The sequence below is a fragment of the Nuphar pumila genome, chromosome 16, assembly GCF_984573655.1.
Source record: "Nuphar pumila chromosome 16, dmNupPumi1.hap1.1, whole genome shotgun sequence".
NCBI lineage: Eukaryota > Viridiplantae > Streptophyta > Magnoliopsida > Nymphaeales > Nymphaeaceae > Nuphar > Nuphar pumila.
The window spans coordinates 60,448,509-60,462,588 of NC_143264.1; the positions used below are offsets into that span (position 1 = coordinate 60,448,509).

Genomic DNA, 14,080 nt, shown 5'->3' on the forward strand with positions numbered 1-14,080 from the left:
AAGCTATACATCTTCTTAGACAACTTATTGAAAGATATAGAGAGAGGAACAAAGATTTGCATATGGTTTTTATTGATTTAGAGAAGGCATACGATAGAGTACCTAGGGACGTTCTCTGGTGGACAATGATGAAGAAAGGTGTTTCTCTCAAGTACATTAGTATAATTAAAGATTTGTATGAAGGAGTAGTAACCAATGTCCGCACTTGTGGAGGGGTGTCAACCAATTTTCCGATAACGGTTGGGTTACATCAAGGATCTGCTTTAAGCCCTTTCCTATTTGCGATAGTGATGGATGAGCTTACGAGATCAATTCAAGAAAATGTACCGTGGTGTATGTTGTTTGCTGATGATATTGTTTTGATTGATGAGTCTAGAGCTGGGGTTAATGCTAAGTTAGAATTATGGAGACAGACATTGGAAGCTAGAGGTTTTAAGTTGAGTAAGAGTAAGACTGAATATATGGAATGTCGGTTTAGTAAGCAACGAAGTAGTGATGGGAGTGTAGTGAAGCTTGGTGAGCAAGATATACCGGTGAATGATTATTTCAAATATTTGGGATCCATCATTCAAAAGTATGGAGAAATTGATGGAGATGTAAATCATAGGATAAAGGTTGGGTGGATGAAATGGAAAAGTGCTACTGGAGTGCTGTGCGATCGTAGAATGCCATTGCGGTTGAAGGGAAAGTTTTATAGGACGACTATTAGACCCGCTTTACTATATGGTACGGAATGTTGGGCTGCCAAGAGACATCATATTCAAAAAATGAGTGTAGCTGAGATGCGGATGCTTAGATGGATGTGTGGAAATACAATAAAAGATAAGATTCGGAACGAAGAGATACGTAAGAAGGTAGGTGTTGCACCCATTGAAAATAAGATGCGAGAGAATCGTTTACGGTGGTTTGGACATATTCGGCGAAGGCCTAATGATGCTCCAGTTAGAAGGTTGGAGAAATGGGAAAATATATTAGTTAAAAGAGGTCGGGGTAGGCCTAGGAAGACTTGGATGGAGATGATAGGAAAGGATATGAATGCTTTGAACCTCACCGAGGACATGGCGTTGGATAGAAATGATTGGAGGAAAAGGATTCATGTGGAAGACCCAAAATGAATTTCTTTATTGGTTCATATCGCTGACCCCAATTGTTTTGGGATGAAGGCATAGTTGTTGTTGTTGTTGTTGTATTAATAAATAAAGAACTCATTTTTTTATCTCCAAATTAGAAATGTGTTTCTAGCTTTTGAATTTTATTTATTTATTTATTACATATTCATTTGTTCATTCAAGCCAATCAGGGGTATAATTTGCATTTATAGAACTATTTTAGGCTATAAATCACTATTTATATATATATTATATTTAAATATATTTTTTATGAAGTTTGTAAATTATTGGAGTGTATTTAGGTGTTATTTGGCTCTTGGTAATGATTTATGGGGCAATTTGTTATTTTTGGCTAATCTTATTATAATTGGCATTTTTTGAGTTTTTGGCATTTGCGATCGCACACGAAGGGTTCGTTGTATTGCTTGGGTAGCGGTCTTTGCGGACTTCGAAACTCCTCGGTTTTTTGAGTTTCGATTCATTGTTCTTCACATTATTAAGGTAAGATACCTTAACTAAACTTATAGAGAGTACGTTTAGGCACTAATTGTGTAAGCATGATGTTACACTGAATATCTAAATGAATTGCAAATACAAGTTATGTTCACACACTTCACTTAGTAGTGGATATCTAGGACTCTTGTGATTGTAGTTCGGAGATCATGCTTGTCATGATTGTAGTTAGCGGAATATGTAGTGTGTTTGTTGCAGGTACACTTGTGTGTGGGTTTGAATGCCTGTGCACTTATGAATGTATAATATGTATGCAATGTGTGTCATCATACTTTGGTTTGCGCATACTATGTTGCTTTGTGTGTTTGTATGAATTTGATACATGGTGCACATGTAGCTACTATGGATATGTATAAGTCGTGTTCGATGCATACTGTGAATGTTATATATATTGTTTTGTCATATGATAGACTCATTTATCATGTGAATGTTATAAATTGTTTTAAACTTGTATGTCTTGTTTGCTTGAGGAATATATGCGTATGATGTACGGTAGGATGGTCAATGAGATTTTGACCAACCCTTACACAATTATATCTAAGGTGATATATTGATTCATGTGGTGAAAAATGCATATGACTTTTATCGTGTGTGCAAATCTCGAACTATGTAGAAGTTATGTATGTTGAGGTTTAGTTGCTTCGTATTATGAAATGTGCATGTTCACGTATGCATGCATAAAACTCATGTTTTGCTTATGCATGCTTCGAGATTCAATTTATGAAGTGCAATGTTCTTTGTGGCGATGATATGATGCGTAGGATAATATGCTTATGTATGATATGTTTTAAATGCCATGTTAAATGAAATTATGAATGCATGCGATAAATGTTTAAGTTCAATAGTGAACTTTGGTTCATGAAGCCTTATTAGTTAAATGTGGGATTTTATAATTTTAATGTCATATAAAGTGATTTATGATGTGATGCTTTGATTGTATACATGCTTATGCCTGTGTTGATGGCTATCGACCCTGAGAGCGGTCAATTGTATTGATGCATGTATCATAATAGTTTTAACTGGATATGGTACCTGTTGAGGAATTGTTCCCAAAGGATTCTCTGTGAGAGTGTGCATGACCAGATCAGGTAATCCGTCTAGAGCGGTAAGTCTCTGTGAGGAAGTGCATTGTCCAAGAACGGGTAGCGCGCGAAGACGGTATATTCCTGTGAGCAAGTGCATTGTCCAAGACCAGACAGACCATCCGTCTAGGACGGTAACTCCTTGTGAGGTTGTACATTTCTCAGACCAGGTGATCTGGTATGGACTTTGTAAATCTTTATTATGAATAAATGAAATGTTATGATGAATTATGATGATTTTCTGAGTTGATTGAGATAGCCAGTTATGAATCTATAGATTTGGCTTTTCTATTATAGCATGATTATATATTAAACTCAGATATGATAATAAAATCCTTATTAATTTTAGATCTTGATATAAGGTTATGATTGTGACGTTTACGTTAGCGTATAGGTGAATGACACATCACGCCTACAAATAACTAGTTTTGACTTATTAAGTGAATGATACATCACACCTACATAGTTTCATTGCAAATGATTATATTATGATTCTCTGAGTAAATATATCACACCTATGTATCATGATTGATGTGTATCATGAATATCTAACTAAATTACTTATAAGGTATTTGCGTGTGTTTCACGTTGGAATAGTCAAATGTAATTTGAATTATTGTTTATAAAAATTATGAATGCATATGAAAATGATGCAATAATCTGAATGTATTATATATATGAGATGACTTGTATGACTTGAATGCATATAGATTATGTTTTATTACGTAAGTTAAGGTTGAATAGAATATTAAGTGATGAAATGTTTTATGTTCGAATGCTTGAAATGAATGACTCATAGGACGTTGTTCTCTTGTCTATCACTTGACGATGGATGAATAATATATATTTACCTTTAAATGCTTGATATATTTTCCTTAAGTTTGAGTTTGGGTTACTTTACCAGACTTTAGCGAGTCTGACCCCGTTTTATGGGTGACAGGTAAAGTATGATGAATAGTTGGAGCGAAGGGTTGGTCGAGCTGCATCCTCGAGAATACACTCTTACCTTGTGATCTTGATATTCATGATCTTTTCATTTTAAGTACTTGATCATGTAGAGACTGAAGTATTGTTTTCATACTCTGATTTAAAATAAAATTAAAACTCTTCATATTTCAGTCTTATACGTAAGAAGGTAAGCGTTGCACCCATTGAAAATAAGATGAGAGAGAATCGTTTACGGTGGTTTGGACATATTCAGCGAAGGCCTAATGATGCTCCAGTTAAAAGGATAGAGAAATGGGAAAATATATTAGTTAAAAGAGGTCGGGGTAGGCCTAGGAAGACTTGGATGGAGATGATAGGAAAGGATATGAATGCTTTGAACCTCACCGAGGACATGGCATTGAATAGAAATGATTGGAGGAGAAGGATTCATGTAGAAGACCCAGAATGATTTTCTTTTTTGGTTCATATTGCCGACCCCAATTGTTTTGGGATGAAGGCGTAGTTGTTGTTGTTGTATATTTCAGTCTTATATTGTACGCGGTTTGAAATGTGTATATCCCGTACATTTTAATTTGATTAATTTGATTGTTATCTTTAGTGTAACCGCGCCCAAAGTCTTAACCGTTTTTAAAAAGTTGTTTCCGCATTATAAGATATGATTTACTTATACTTATAAAAAAAATTGGTCTCGAAATTTCAATATTTGACCTATAATTAAGGTTACAAATTTTAGGGCCTTACACATGTAACAAGTTCATTTATGTGACAATAAATGCCAAGTATTACCACAGCAGGTCCTTGCAAAGACACTTGCAATATAGATATCCATGTATCATAAATGCATCAAATGGTATCAAATCTTTGTTTGAATAGCATCCTCTCCATTCAGCAAAAGACAAAAAAAAATTCACCTGAAAGCATTGTGATGCCCAATGTGCAAAATAAAAAATAAAATGCTTTGCTTTTCTAGTATTCATAAAATTGGTTTTCTCATTTTCATGCATTGGAAAAGTTCAAAGAGCTCAACCCTTCATTTCATTTGGAAGGATAAGCATAAACCATGAAAAGAAAGGAAAACACGAGCAGCATCATATATGTCAACCAACAAGAAAGCAGAGATTGCTGGGCAAGCATGAACAAACACCATCATATCAGACATTGTGTTTAGAGATCTGTTAAAGAAAATTAACTGCAAGTTTCAACACTGCACACAAATTCCTTATCAAAACAAAGACATGCCTCCTGATATTAATACTTATGTAAATTCTATGTGACAGTGACACACCATATTGGCTGTGTGTCATGCATGACACATGTGGACACATAATCCGACACAATTAAAATCATGACACGCTTTTGACTGTATCCAACACAATCAAAACCTTAACTTTGGAGATTGATGTTCATGTTTTAAATAAATTATAAAAATATATCTTTTTTTGACAACCTGGCATGAGCTACACCATCCAGCCATCGGCTGCTTGAAAAGGAACCCCTCTCTCACCTTATATAGATTAGTGCTGTCCCCCAGCTTCTCATTTTCATCGATATAGGAGTAAACCTTTGGCCCTTTATTTTGAAAAGGGAGATATTTAAGGAGTCATGTATGGCCTCAAGGCCTTCTCTATAAACTGGTACGTAGTATATACTAACACAATAGCCTGGTTGTCATTGAACGACAAGAATAATCCATATTAAACAAAATGCCCTTTAATTGCTTAAAGGGTAAGACTGTCATTTTTGGGAAAGAGAGAGAGAAGGGGGAGGGTCAATGAGAGAGAGACCCTCTTACGATATATTACAAAAATGCCCTCATGAATGGGCAATATAAAATACTTTATAATAGTATTACCTTAACATAAAAATGCATTTATAAGGCATAATAAAAGTCTTTTAAGTGAAGAATACAAAATATTTTATATTAATAAAAAACACTTTATTGTGTGTATATATATGTGTGTGTGTGTGTGTGTGTGTGTGTGTCATCCGTATACTGCTATGGAAAATACCAAGATATACTGTACAACAGTTACATACTCTCTTAGCTCCAATACCTGGTTTTAATTTAACTACAAAGTGAATGACTTTCATCATGAGGATGGACGAACAAAGTAAATGATACTAACTTAAGGAAATATAAGTCCAAGCAGAAAACGAACTCAAACAGATTATGGAAGGTAAAGGCACATTGTAGGCATACATAATAGCACAGTTTTCCAGCCATGATACAAAAAAAAATATGAAAATGCGTACCATTTCATCACACCAAGGTGCCAGGATCAACTTCTTGTCAGCAAGGGCAGCCATAAATTCTTCCCATGTCTTTGCAATCACCATACAAGCATCTCTTTTCTGCTTCGCTGTCTGAAACATGTCATTTTGAATTTCATCCAAAATCTTTCCAACCCCAACCACTAAGTTATGTCTTGGTATGTCCATTTTTGCAGATGTATCTCGGCGAACAGCACGCACCTGGATTCAAGCTATCTATTTTGTAAAGGTCATCCAAGACAATGAAAACAACGAAGAGGTGCATGACTAAAAAATATGCTCTTTAACAGGTGCAGAACATCTGAAGAACAAAAATTGCTAATTGGAGGCATCCGTTTTTGAAACTTAAAGACAGCTCGGAATAAATTATAATAATGAACAATTTGTTCAACCCATGATAAATCCAAGAATCGTTCCTAAAGTGTGAAAAGTTTTGTGCTTATCAATTTATTCAATTTAGTGCATTAAAACAACGATCTTGCCCTTTCAAGCCTGAAAATCCTTCAGTTTACGTAAAATAATTTAGCAATTCAGGGATAAAATATTCACAGTTTCTAACCTAACATACACCACACTGGTCGCTTGATACTTCAGACTTTTCCAACTGTATCCACAAGCACAATGCTTGTTTAGAGCTTGGGCTACTCAAGCTTGTTAAGTGTCGTGAAATGGGCTGAACCAGTTTGGGTCTGATCCAGACCCAAACTGGGATTGCAAATTCCTTTGTAACCTAATACATAAATATAAGAAATCAGGTCACGTTAGCAGTGTGTTAGACGTGAGCCTGTGCAGCCCCAAAACGACTCAGCGTATTCTTCTTCTACCTTTTCTTCTCACCTTTTCTTCTTGTTGCAGATCAGGTTAGATCAAAACTCAAGTTCTAACATGTTATCAGAGCAAGGTTGGTTCTAGGGCTCGGTATTGCTTCCAAAAAGGTATGACCATTGAGAATATCTGTTTTCGGTCAAGAAAATATTTTTCTTTCTCCGTTTCTTAATCTTACTTCTCTCCCACAATTTGTGCTATCGTATTTTCTCCCAAAAATATGATTCCTTCTTCACGTCTTCTTCTTTTCTTGAAAGTATTTTCGTGTTTTCATCAGAAACATGTCCCTTCTTCTTAAAAGCCAGTTATCTATTGCATTCTCATCTTGTTGAAACCCTTTTCTTGAAACTTGTGAATTCTGGTTTTAAATCTTCATCGTCACTCACCAAAATCCTTTCTTGAAACCCTTCTTGAATCGCTACTATATTCCAAGCAAAACTCGTGATTTTTCATTTTATCCTAGAATCTGTTTTCTTACTCTCTCATATGAAAACTGATCCTTGATTAATCTGAAAACACGATTCATCGTGATCTTGATACAACAAATTTTTTTAGCTTATTAATGCTATTAGAACACGGCATGTTCAAGTGGCTTGATTCATGAATATTGAATAGATATTTTGACTATTCTCGTGATCTGATATCTGTTAAAAAAAAACAATAGATCCGAATTCTGTTATAACCAGTTCACTTTTGGACTGAATTTAAGCAGTCACATTATTTCGAAGATTGATTAGTCATTCGATTGCTCCTTTCTTAGAATATTTTCCACTTTATATTCTCGTATCTTATAAGCATGGATTCTTCTTCAACTCAGACCAGTTTGTCATCAAACTTCCTTAACCAACTTGTTTATGAGAAATTAAATAATTTCAATTTTCTGACTTGGAAGAGACATATAGTTCATTTTATCAGGAGCCAAGATCTCTTTGGTCATCTGGATGGATCAATTCCAGCCCCACCAGAATTCATTGCAAAGGAGGAAACAGACGCACAAGGGTTGCATCTACTAAGCTTGTTCGAAACTTGAATTATGTCTCTTGGATGAGAAAAGATTAGGCATTAATTGCCTACATCACATCTACCTTGTCTCAGGAAGTTCTAGTTGTTATTCCCGACGACTGCACAGTGATGGAATTATGGAGCAGGTTGACACAGACATACTCTCATATATCTGAAGCCAGAGTTTTGTTCCTCAACCGTGAATTTCAATTTCTCAAGAAAGACAGCCTATCTATCATGGATTATTTGAATAAGGTGAAGACTATTACAGATCAACTTGCCATTATTGGATGTGAAATGTCAGACAAGAATAAAGTGCAACAGACATTGAATGGTTTGGGACCAGAATCCATGTATTGGTAACATCATTGTTGTACTTTCCCATGCTTCCCTCATTTGAGGACTTCCGGGCAAAACTTCTACAATACGAAATATCGTTGAAAGGCATTACTGAAGATTCTGGTGCTCAATCTGATTCTCAAGATGTTTTAGCTATTGGGTTCTCCTTCGGTCGTGGTCGTGGAGGAAATAGCTTCAGAGGAGGAAGAGGTCGTGGTAGATTTGCAGGTTCAGGTTTGCTTCCCACAGCCAATATGTCGTTCAACTCCAATGTGAAGAACCAAAATCAAAGAGCGGTCCCGACATGTTACCTGTGCAATAAAAATGGGCATATTAAGGCAAATTGCTGGTTTAATCCTCAAAATAAAAGAATGTTGCAAAGCACTGAGAGCAAGAAGGAAGATAATGTTACAAAAACTGATGGGGAGGTGAAACAATTTTTGTTGACAGTGTTGTCTGGGTTGCACTTGAAGTAGAATGATCAAGGATTATGGTATGTTGATTCAGGAGCAGCGACCCATGTTACGGGAGATGTTGGTAAGCTCTCGAGCTCGGTTCCTTACTTTGGTAAAATAGTATTGTTACTGGAGATGGATCTCACCATCATATTTCTCACATTGGTGATGCAATCATTCCTTTGTCAAAATCATCTCTCAATTTGTCAAATGTCATTCATGCTCCTAACATAAAAAAGAACATTATTTTTGTGTCTAAACTTGTTGATGATACACATTCTTATGTTGAATTCACTCCCTCTTTTGTGTATGTCAATGATCTTCAAACAAGGGAGACATTCGCTGAAGGGAAACAAAAAGGAAATATGTACATCTTCAAGGAAGATCCATTTGAGCATACTAGTTCTGTCTTGAAGCCCTTATTGAAGTCTAAGTTTTTTCAGTCTGAGTTATCTATGTCAAGTCCTGAGTCTATTTTTAGACTTTCTAAATGTAATAAGTCAAGTCTTTGGCATGATTGTCTTTGTCATTGCAATTATTCTTTTCTTGAAAAACTTGTATCAAGTAAATTAATTCCTAAATCAAGTTTAACTCTTGAGGAAAATAATAAAAAGTGCTTCAGTTGTCAAATGCGTAAGAGTCATGTTCTTCCTTTTGATTTTATAAATAAAAAAGCTTCAAGGCCTTTTGAAATTGTTCATTCAGATGTTTGGAGTCCTGCAACTGTCTGTTCTTCTTCTGGCAGCAAATATCATCTCATCTTTATTGATAGTTATTCTCGTTATACTTGGATATTCTTTATGAAGCATAAATATGAAACTTTTCACATATTTCGCAACTTTCATGCCTTTGTTCGAAACCATTTCTCTACCAATATTCTGCATTTTCATTGTGACGAAGGTGGTGAGTATACATCGAAGGATTTTATTGATTTTCTCCAAAGTAATGTAATAAAGCGTAGAGTGTCTTGTCCACATACGCCACAACAAAATGAGATTGCTGAGAGAAAGCATAGGCATATTGTTGAAATGGCCATGAGCATGATGCATGATAGTAATCTTGCCATTAGTCTGTGGACAGAAGCATTCCATTCGGCAGTCTATATTATAAATCGTCTGCCTATGACAGTTTTACAAAATAGTTCACCATATTTTTCCATTTTCGGCATTCAGCCTGATTATGATGCTCTGCGTGTGTTTGGCTACACTTGCTATGTTCCTATTGATGATTCTCTCAGGAATAAATTCCAACCAAAGGCTTTCAAGTGTAGATTCATGGGATATGCCGATGATTACAAAGGTTATCGGTGTTATGACCCTATGACTAAACGTGTTAAAATTTTCAGGAATGTTATGTTTGATGAGAATAATTTTGGAGATGTATCGTTTAATACCTGTCAAAGAATTCCCAGAGAAGAGGTTTATCATCCATGGATGAGTGCAGAATTATTTGCAAGTGTTTATGGTGATTGCTCACCTCAGTGTACTCAGGAAACACAGTCGGCTGACCAAGATGACATTGACTCAGGCCAAACATGCTTACCTCAATCTGGAGATCAGGCCAGTAGAGATTCATATGCTGAAGGGGCAGATCCACAACCTCATCCTATTGATAAATTTAAAAGGTATGTGTATGTGCGAAAAGAAAAAGGTGTTTCTCTTGTTCCCCACATTGAACCAGACACTTATGTGCCTGATGGAAACCTGAGGAGTTCAAATAGAATCAGACACCCTATTGACAGATGGGTCAGCTAGAACAATTTTTCTATGGATCTTCAACTCTTTTTATCTCAGGTTGATAAGCACGATGAACTTGTGGGGTTTCATCAAGCCGTGAAATCAAACAAATGGATTGAGGCCATGAATGAAGAAGTGGAAGCACTTCATGAATGCCAGATGTGAAAAATTGTTTCCAAACCTCCTAACAAAAAATGTTGTTGATTCCAAGTGGGTTTATAAAATTAAGTACAAACCCGATGGCACCATAGAACGATACAAAGCAACACTTGTTGCAAAGGGTTTTACACAGGAGTATGGCCAGAATTATGATGAGACTTTTAGTCCCGTGGTCAAAATGGGGACAATAAGAATTATACTGTCTTTAGTTGTCCAGCATGAATGAATATTAAGTCGGTTAGATGTCAAAAATGCATTCCTTCATGGAGACTTGAAGGAAGATGTTTACATGGAACAACCTCCAGGATATGCTGAGGGAGACCCAAGCATACATGTATGCAGACTAAAAAGAGCCATATATGGTTTGAAGCAGGCCTCATGCTCGTGGTTTGAAAGTTTCTCTTTAGAAATACAGAAACATGGATTGTGTCGATCTCTCTTGAACCACTCATTGTTTATATTCAAGGGTAAAGGCATCACCACTCTGTTGTTGATATATGTTGATGATATTATTGTTACAGGAAATTCGATGAGCCACATTGAAGAAACAAAGAGACTCTTAAGCATGGTTGCCAGTTGAGGAAGCGGGGGAGGGAAGCGAGGCACTTTCAAAATTTTAGGAAGCGGGAAGCGTAGGACCACTTAGGAGCGAATCGGGAATCGTCTCGGAAGCGAGGGGAAAGCGGAAAAAAAAAATTACAAAAAAATTAAAAAAAATGGGGGAAGCGAGATGGGACGCATGCTTTCCATTAAAGGGAAGCGTGTTTCCCATAAAAGGGAAGCGCGCTTCCCATTTAAAAATGGCGCTTTCCCGTGCGTTTTGAAAGTGCGACGTTTCGCGCTTCCCCACTTACCTAGGCGCTTTTGGTAACTCTGCTCTTAAGTCAAAGGTTTGAGATGAAAGACTCAGGAGATTTGCGTTATTTCCTTGGAGTCGAGGTAGACAGGAAGGATGGTCTCCTGACATTGACACAACATAAATACACACTAGATTTGTTGAAGAAATTTGGTATGCAAAATTGCAAGCCTTTGTCTACACCGAGTGTCTTACATCAAAAGCTTAGCTCACAGGATAGAGACTTGTACCCAGATCCTACAAGATATCGAAGTGTAGTTGGCATGCTTCAATATCTTACTTTTACTCGCCCTAACATCGTTTATTCTGTTAATCAAGTGTCGCAGTTTATGCATGAACCGCGAACAGGACACATGGATGCAGTCAAGAGAGTACATGGATGCAGTCAAGAGAGTATTGAGGTATTTAAAAGGTACCATTGGAGATGGGTTGGTATATAAGAAAAGTTGGAAAAGATGAGGCATGCATGATGTCACGGTCTACAGTGATATGGACTGGGCAGGAGATCCTGATGAAAGGAGATCGGTTTTCCGGTATTGCATGTTTCTTTGGAAAAACTTAGTATCCTGGAGCAGTAGAAAACAAAAGGCAATAGCTAGATCAAGTACTGAGGCTGAATACTGATCAATGGCTGCTGCAACTGCTGAAGCCACTTGGACAAGGCATTTGCTGAATGAATTGGAGGAACGGATCTCCAAATCTATCTTATTGTGTGATAATCAAAGTGCCATTAAAATATCCTTTAATCCTATTTTCCACAATAAGACAAAACATATTGAGATAGATCAGCACTTCATTCGACAGAAGGTTGAAGACAAAGAGATTGAGCCTCATTTCATCCCTACAGAAGATCAGGTGGTGGATTTATTTACAAAGGGTTTGACGAAACGCAGATTCTGGTTCTTGAAGAACAAGTTGTCCATGATACAAGACCATGCACAACTTGAGGGAGGGTATTAAGTGTCGTGAAATGGGATGAACCAGTTTGGGTCTGATCCAGACCAAAACTAGGATTGCGTGATTGACGTGTTTACTAGGGCACGCTTGTAATATTACTCTTGTTGTAGGACAGTCATGTCCATAAACAAATTCCTTTGTAACCTAATACATAAATATAAGAAATCAGGTCACATTAACAGTGTGTAAGACGTGAGCCTGTGTAGCTCCAAAACGACACAGCGTATTCTTCTTCTACTACCTTTTCTTCTCACCTTTTCTTCTTGTTGCAGATCAGGTTAGATCAAAACTCAAGTTCTAACAAAGCTCTCATCAATACTCTTTACTCACCAAATTGCAAGCAAAACACAAGCAAACCCTAGCTAAGTCATAACAAACAAGAAAAAGAAAAGAAAATTCTTCTATTATTAATATAAAATGTAAGAGAAGTGTCTTCATAAATTGCAAACATAAAAGCATGATGCATCCAACATTTTTTATGGAAAAAAAAAAACTCACAAACAAAAAGTATATATGAACTAATGACCCTAAGCTGGGTGATTTCTTCAATCCGCTCAAGTTTGGGCTCTGCATGTCTTTAAACAAGAAGACACAAGTTTGACTTGTTTAATAGAAACAAAGGTACAGCAGAAAGTGAATACCTCTATGTCCTGGATCATATAGGTCCATAACATGTATAACTCCAAACATACCAGTGAACACAAGATGACACCTTCGCTAAGCAAGATCGAAGAATATAAAAACAATTCCATATATTTCTCATTCATGCATGTTAGCAAAGCAAATTGTCTAAATAAAAAGGGGCATCACACAGTATGTAAATCAAGACATCCAAGTGTATATGTTAAATCATGTGTCTACATGTATTATAAGCAAACTCAAGATAACAAGCTACCAAAAACAATGCAACAAGCTGCCTGATGCAAAAAATAACATTGATGCAAACCATGAAACAGCATATATGAATAAGAATCAAAAGAAAAAAAGCAACTCATGCAGCTCCTGTCAAAGGAGTAGCAAAAACATCTGCACTTTGGATAAAATTTTCAACATTAAAACCAAAATAATACCTGATTGTTAGACAAATCCTTGGGCCCAATTTCAATCCTCAGAGGGACACCTTTCATTTCCCAGTGAGAGTACTTCCAGCCAGGAGAATAGTTCTCCCTAAAATCCTCCTCAACATGGAAACCAGCTGAACGTAGTGATCTCACAGTTTCTGAACATGCATCCAAGATTCCCTGTGTATCTGCATCCTTGTAAGGAACAGGAATGACAATAACCTGTAATGATGCGACTTTAGGTGGCAACACCAAGCCCTTGTCATCTCCATGGACCATAACCATTACTCCTATCTGGTAAAACATGGTAAATTGTTGTCAGATGCAAAGAATAACATGAAATTAAAACCTTTGAGACATTTGACTTTTACAGAATGACTGCCAAAGGCAAAAACTTCTATTTGCGTATTAGAGTACAACAGTGTTAACTAGCACTAATCTGTATCAGAGCTGTCAGTAGAAAAAAAAAAGATTAAGCAAGAGATTGTAAGTGAACTACATAAACAAACAACAACATCCAGTGCAAAATGACCGCTTTTCAGAAAAAAATTATTACTAAATGAAAAGTTGCTGATGAACACAAAGCACAGACAACAAGGACAAGTAAAGGAACATAAGTTGTCAGTGCTGGTAACCTCCCCAGTCGATAATTGGTAGCTAGCCAAAGATCTAGGCTTGAATAAAATGGTTCAAAATCTAGAATCCTATAGTCAGTGCTTCTAATTTCCTTGTAAACAAGGTAATAGTGCACAGAATTAAAAGCCTAA

The 14,080-nt window shown here is 36.4% G+C and overlaps 1 protein-coding gene across 1 annotated transcript in view; it reads right to left on the reverse strand.

The window, feature by feature from the left end:
• LOC149813310 (proline--tRNA ligase, cytoplasmic-like) overlaps positions 1-14,080 on the reverse strand; it is a 54,337-nt gene that overhangs the window by 9,278 nt on the left and 30,979 nt on the right. The window contains exons 10-11 of the mRNA XM_089990966.1: positions 13,323-13,607; positions 5,906-6,124 (exon numbers count right to left, since the gene is read on the reverse strand). Coding sequence (XP_089847092.1) covers positions 5,906-6,124; positions 13,323-13,607 — 504 coding nt within the window. The remainder of the gene's footprint in view (positions 1-5,905; positions 6,125-13,322; positions 13,608-14,080) is intronic.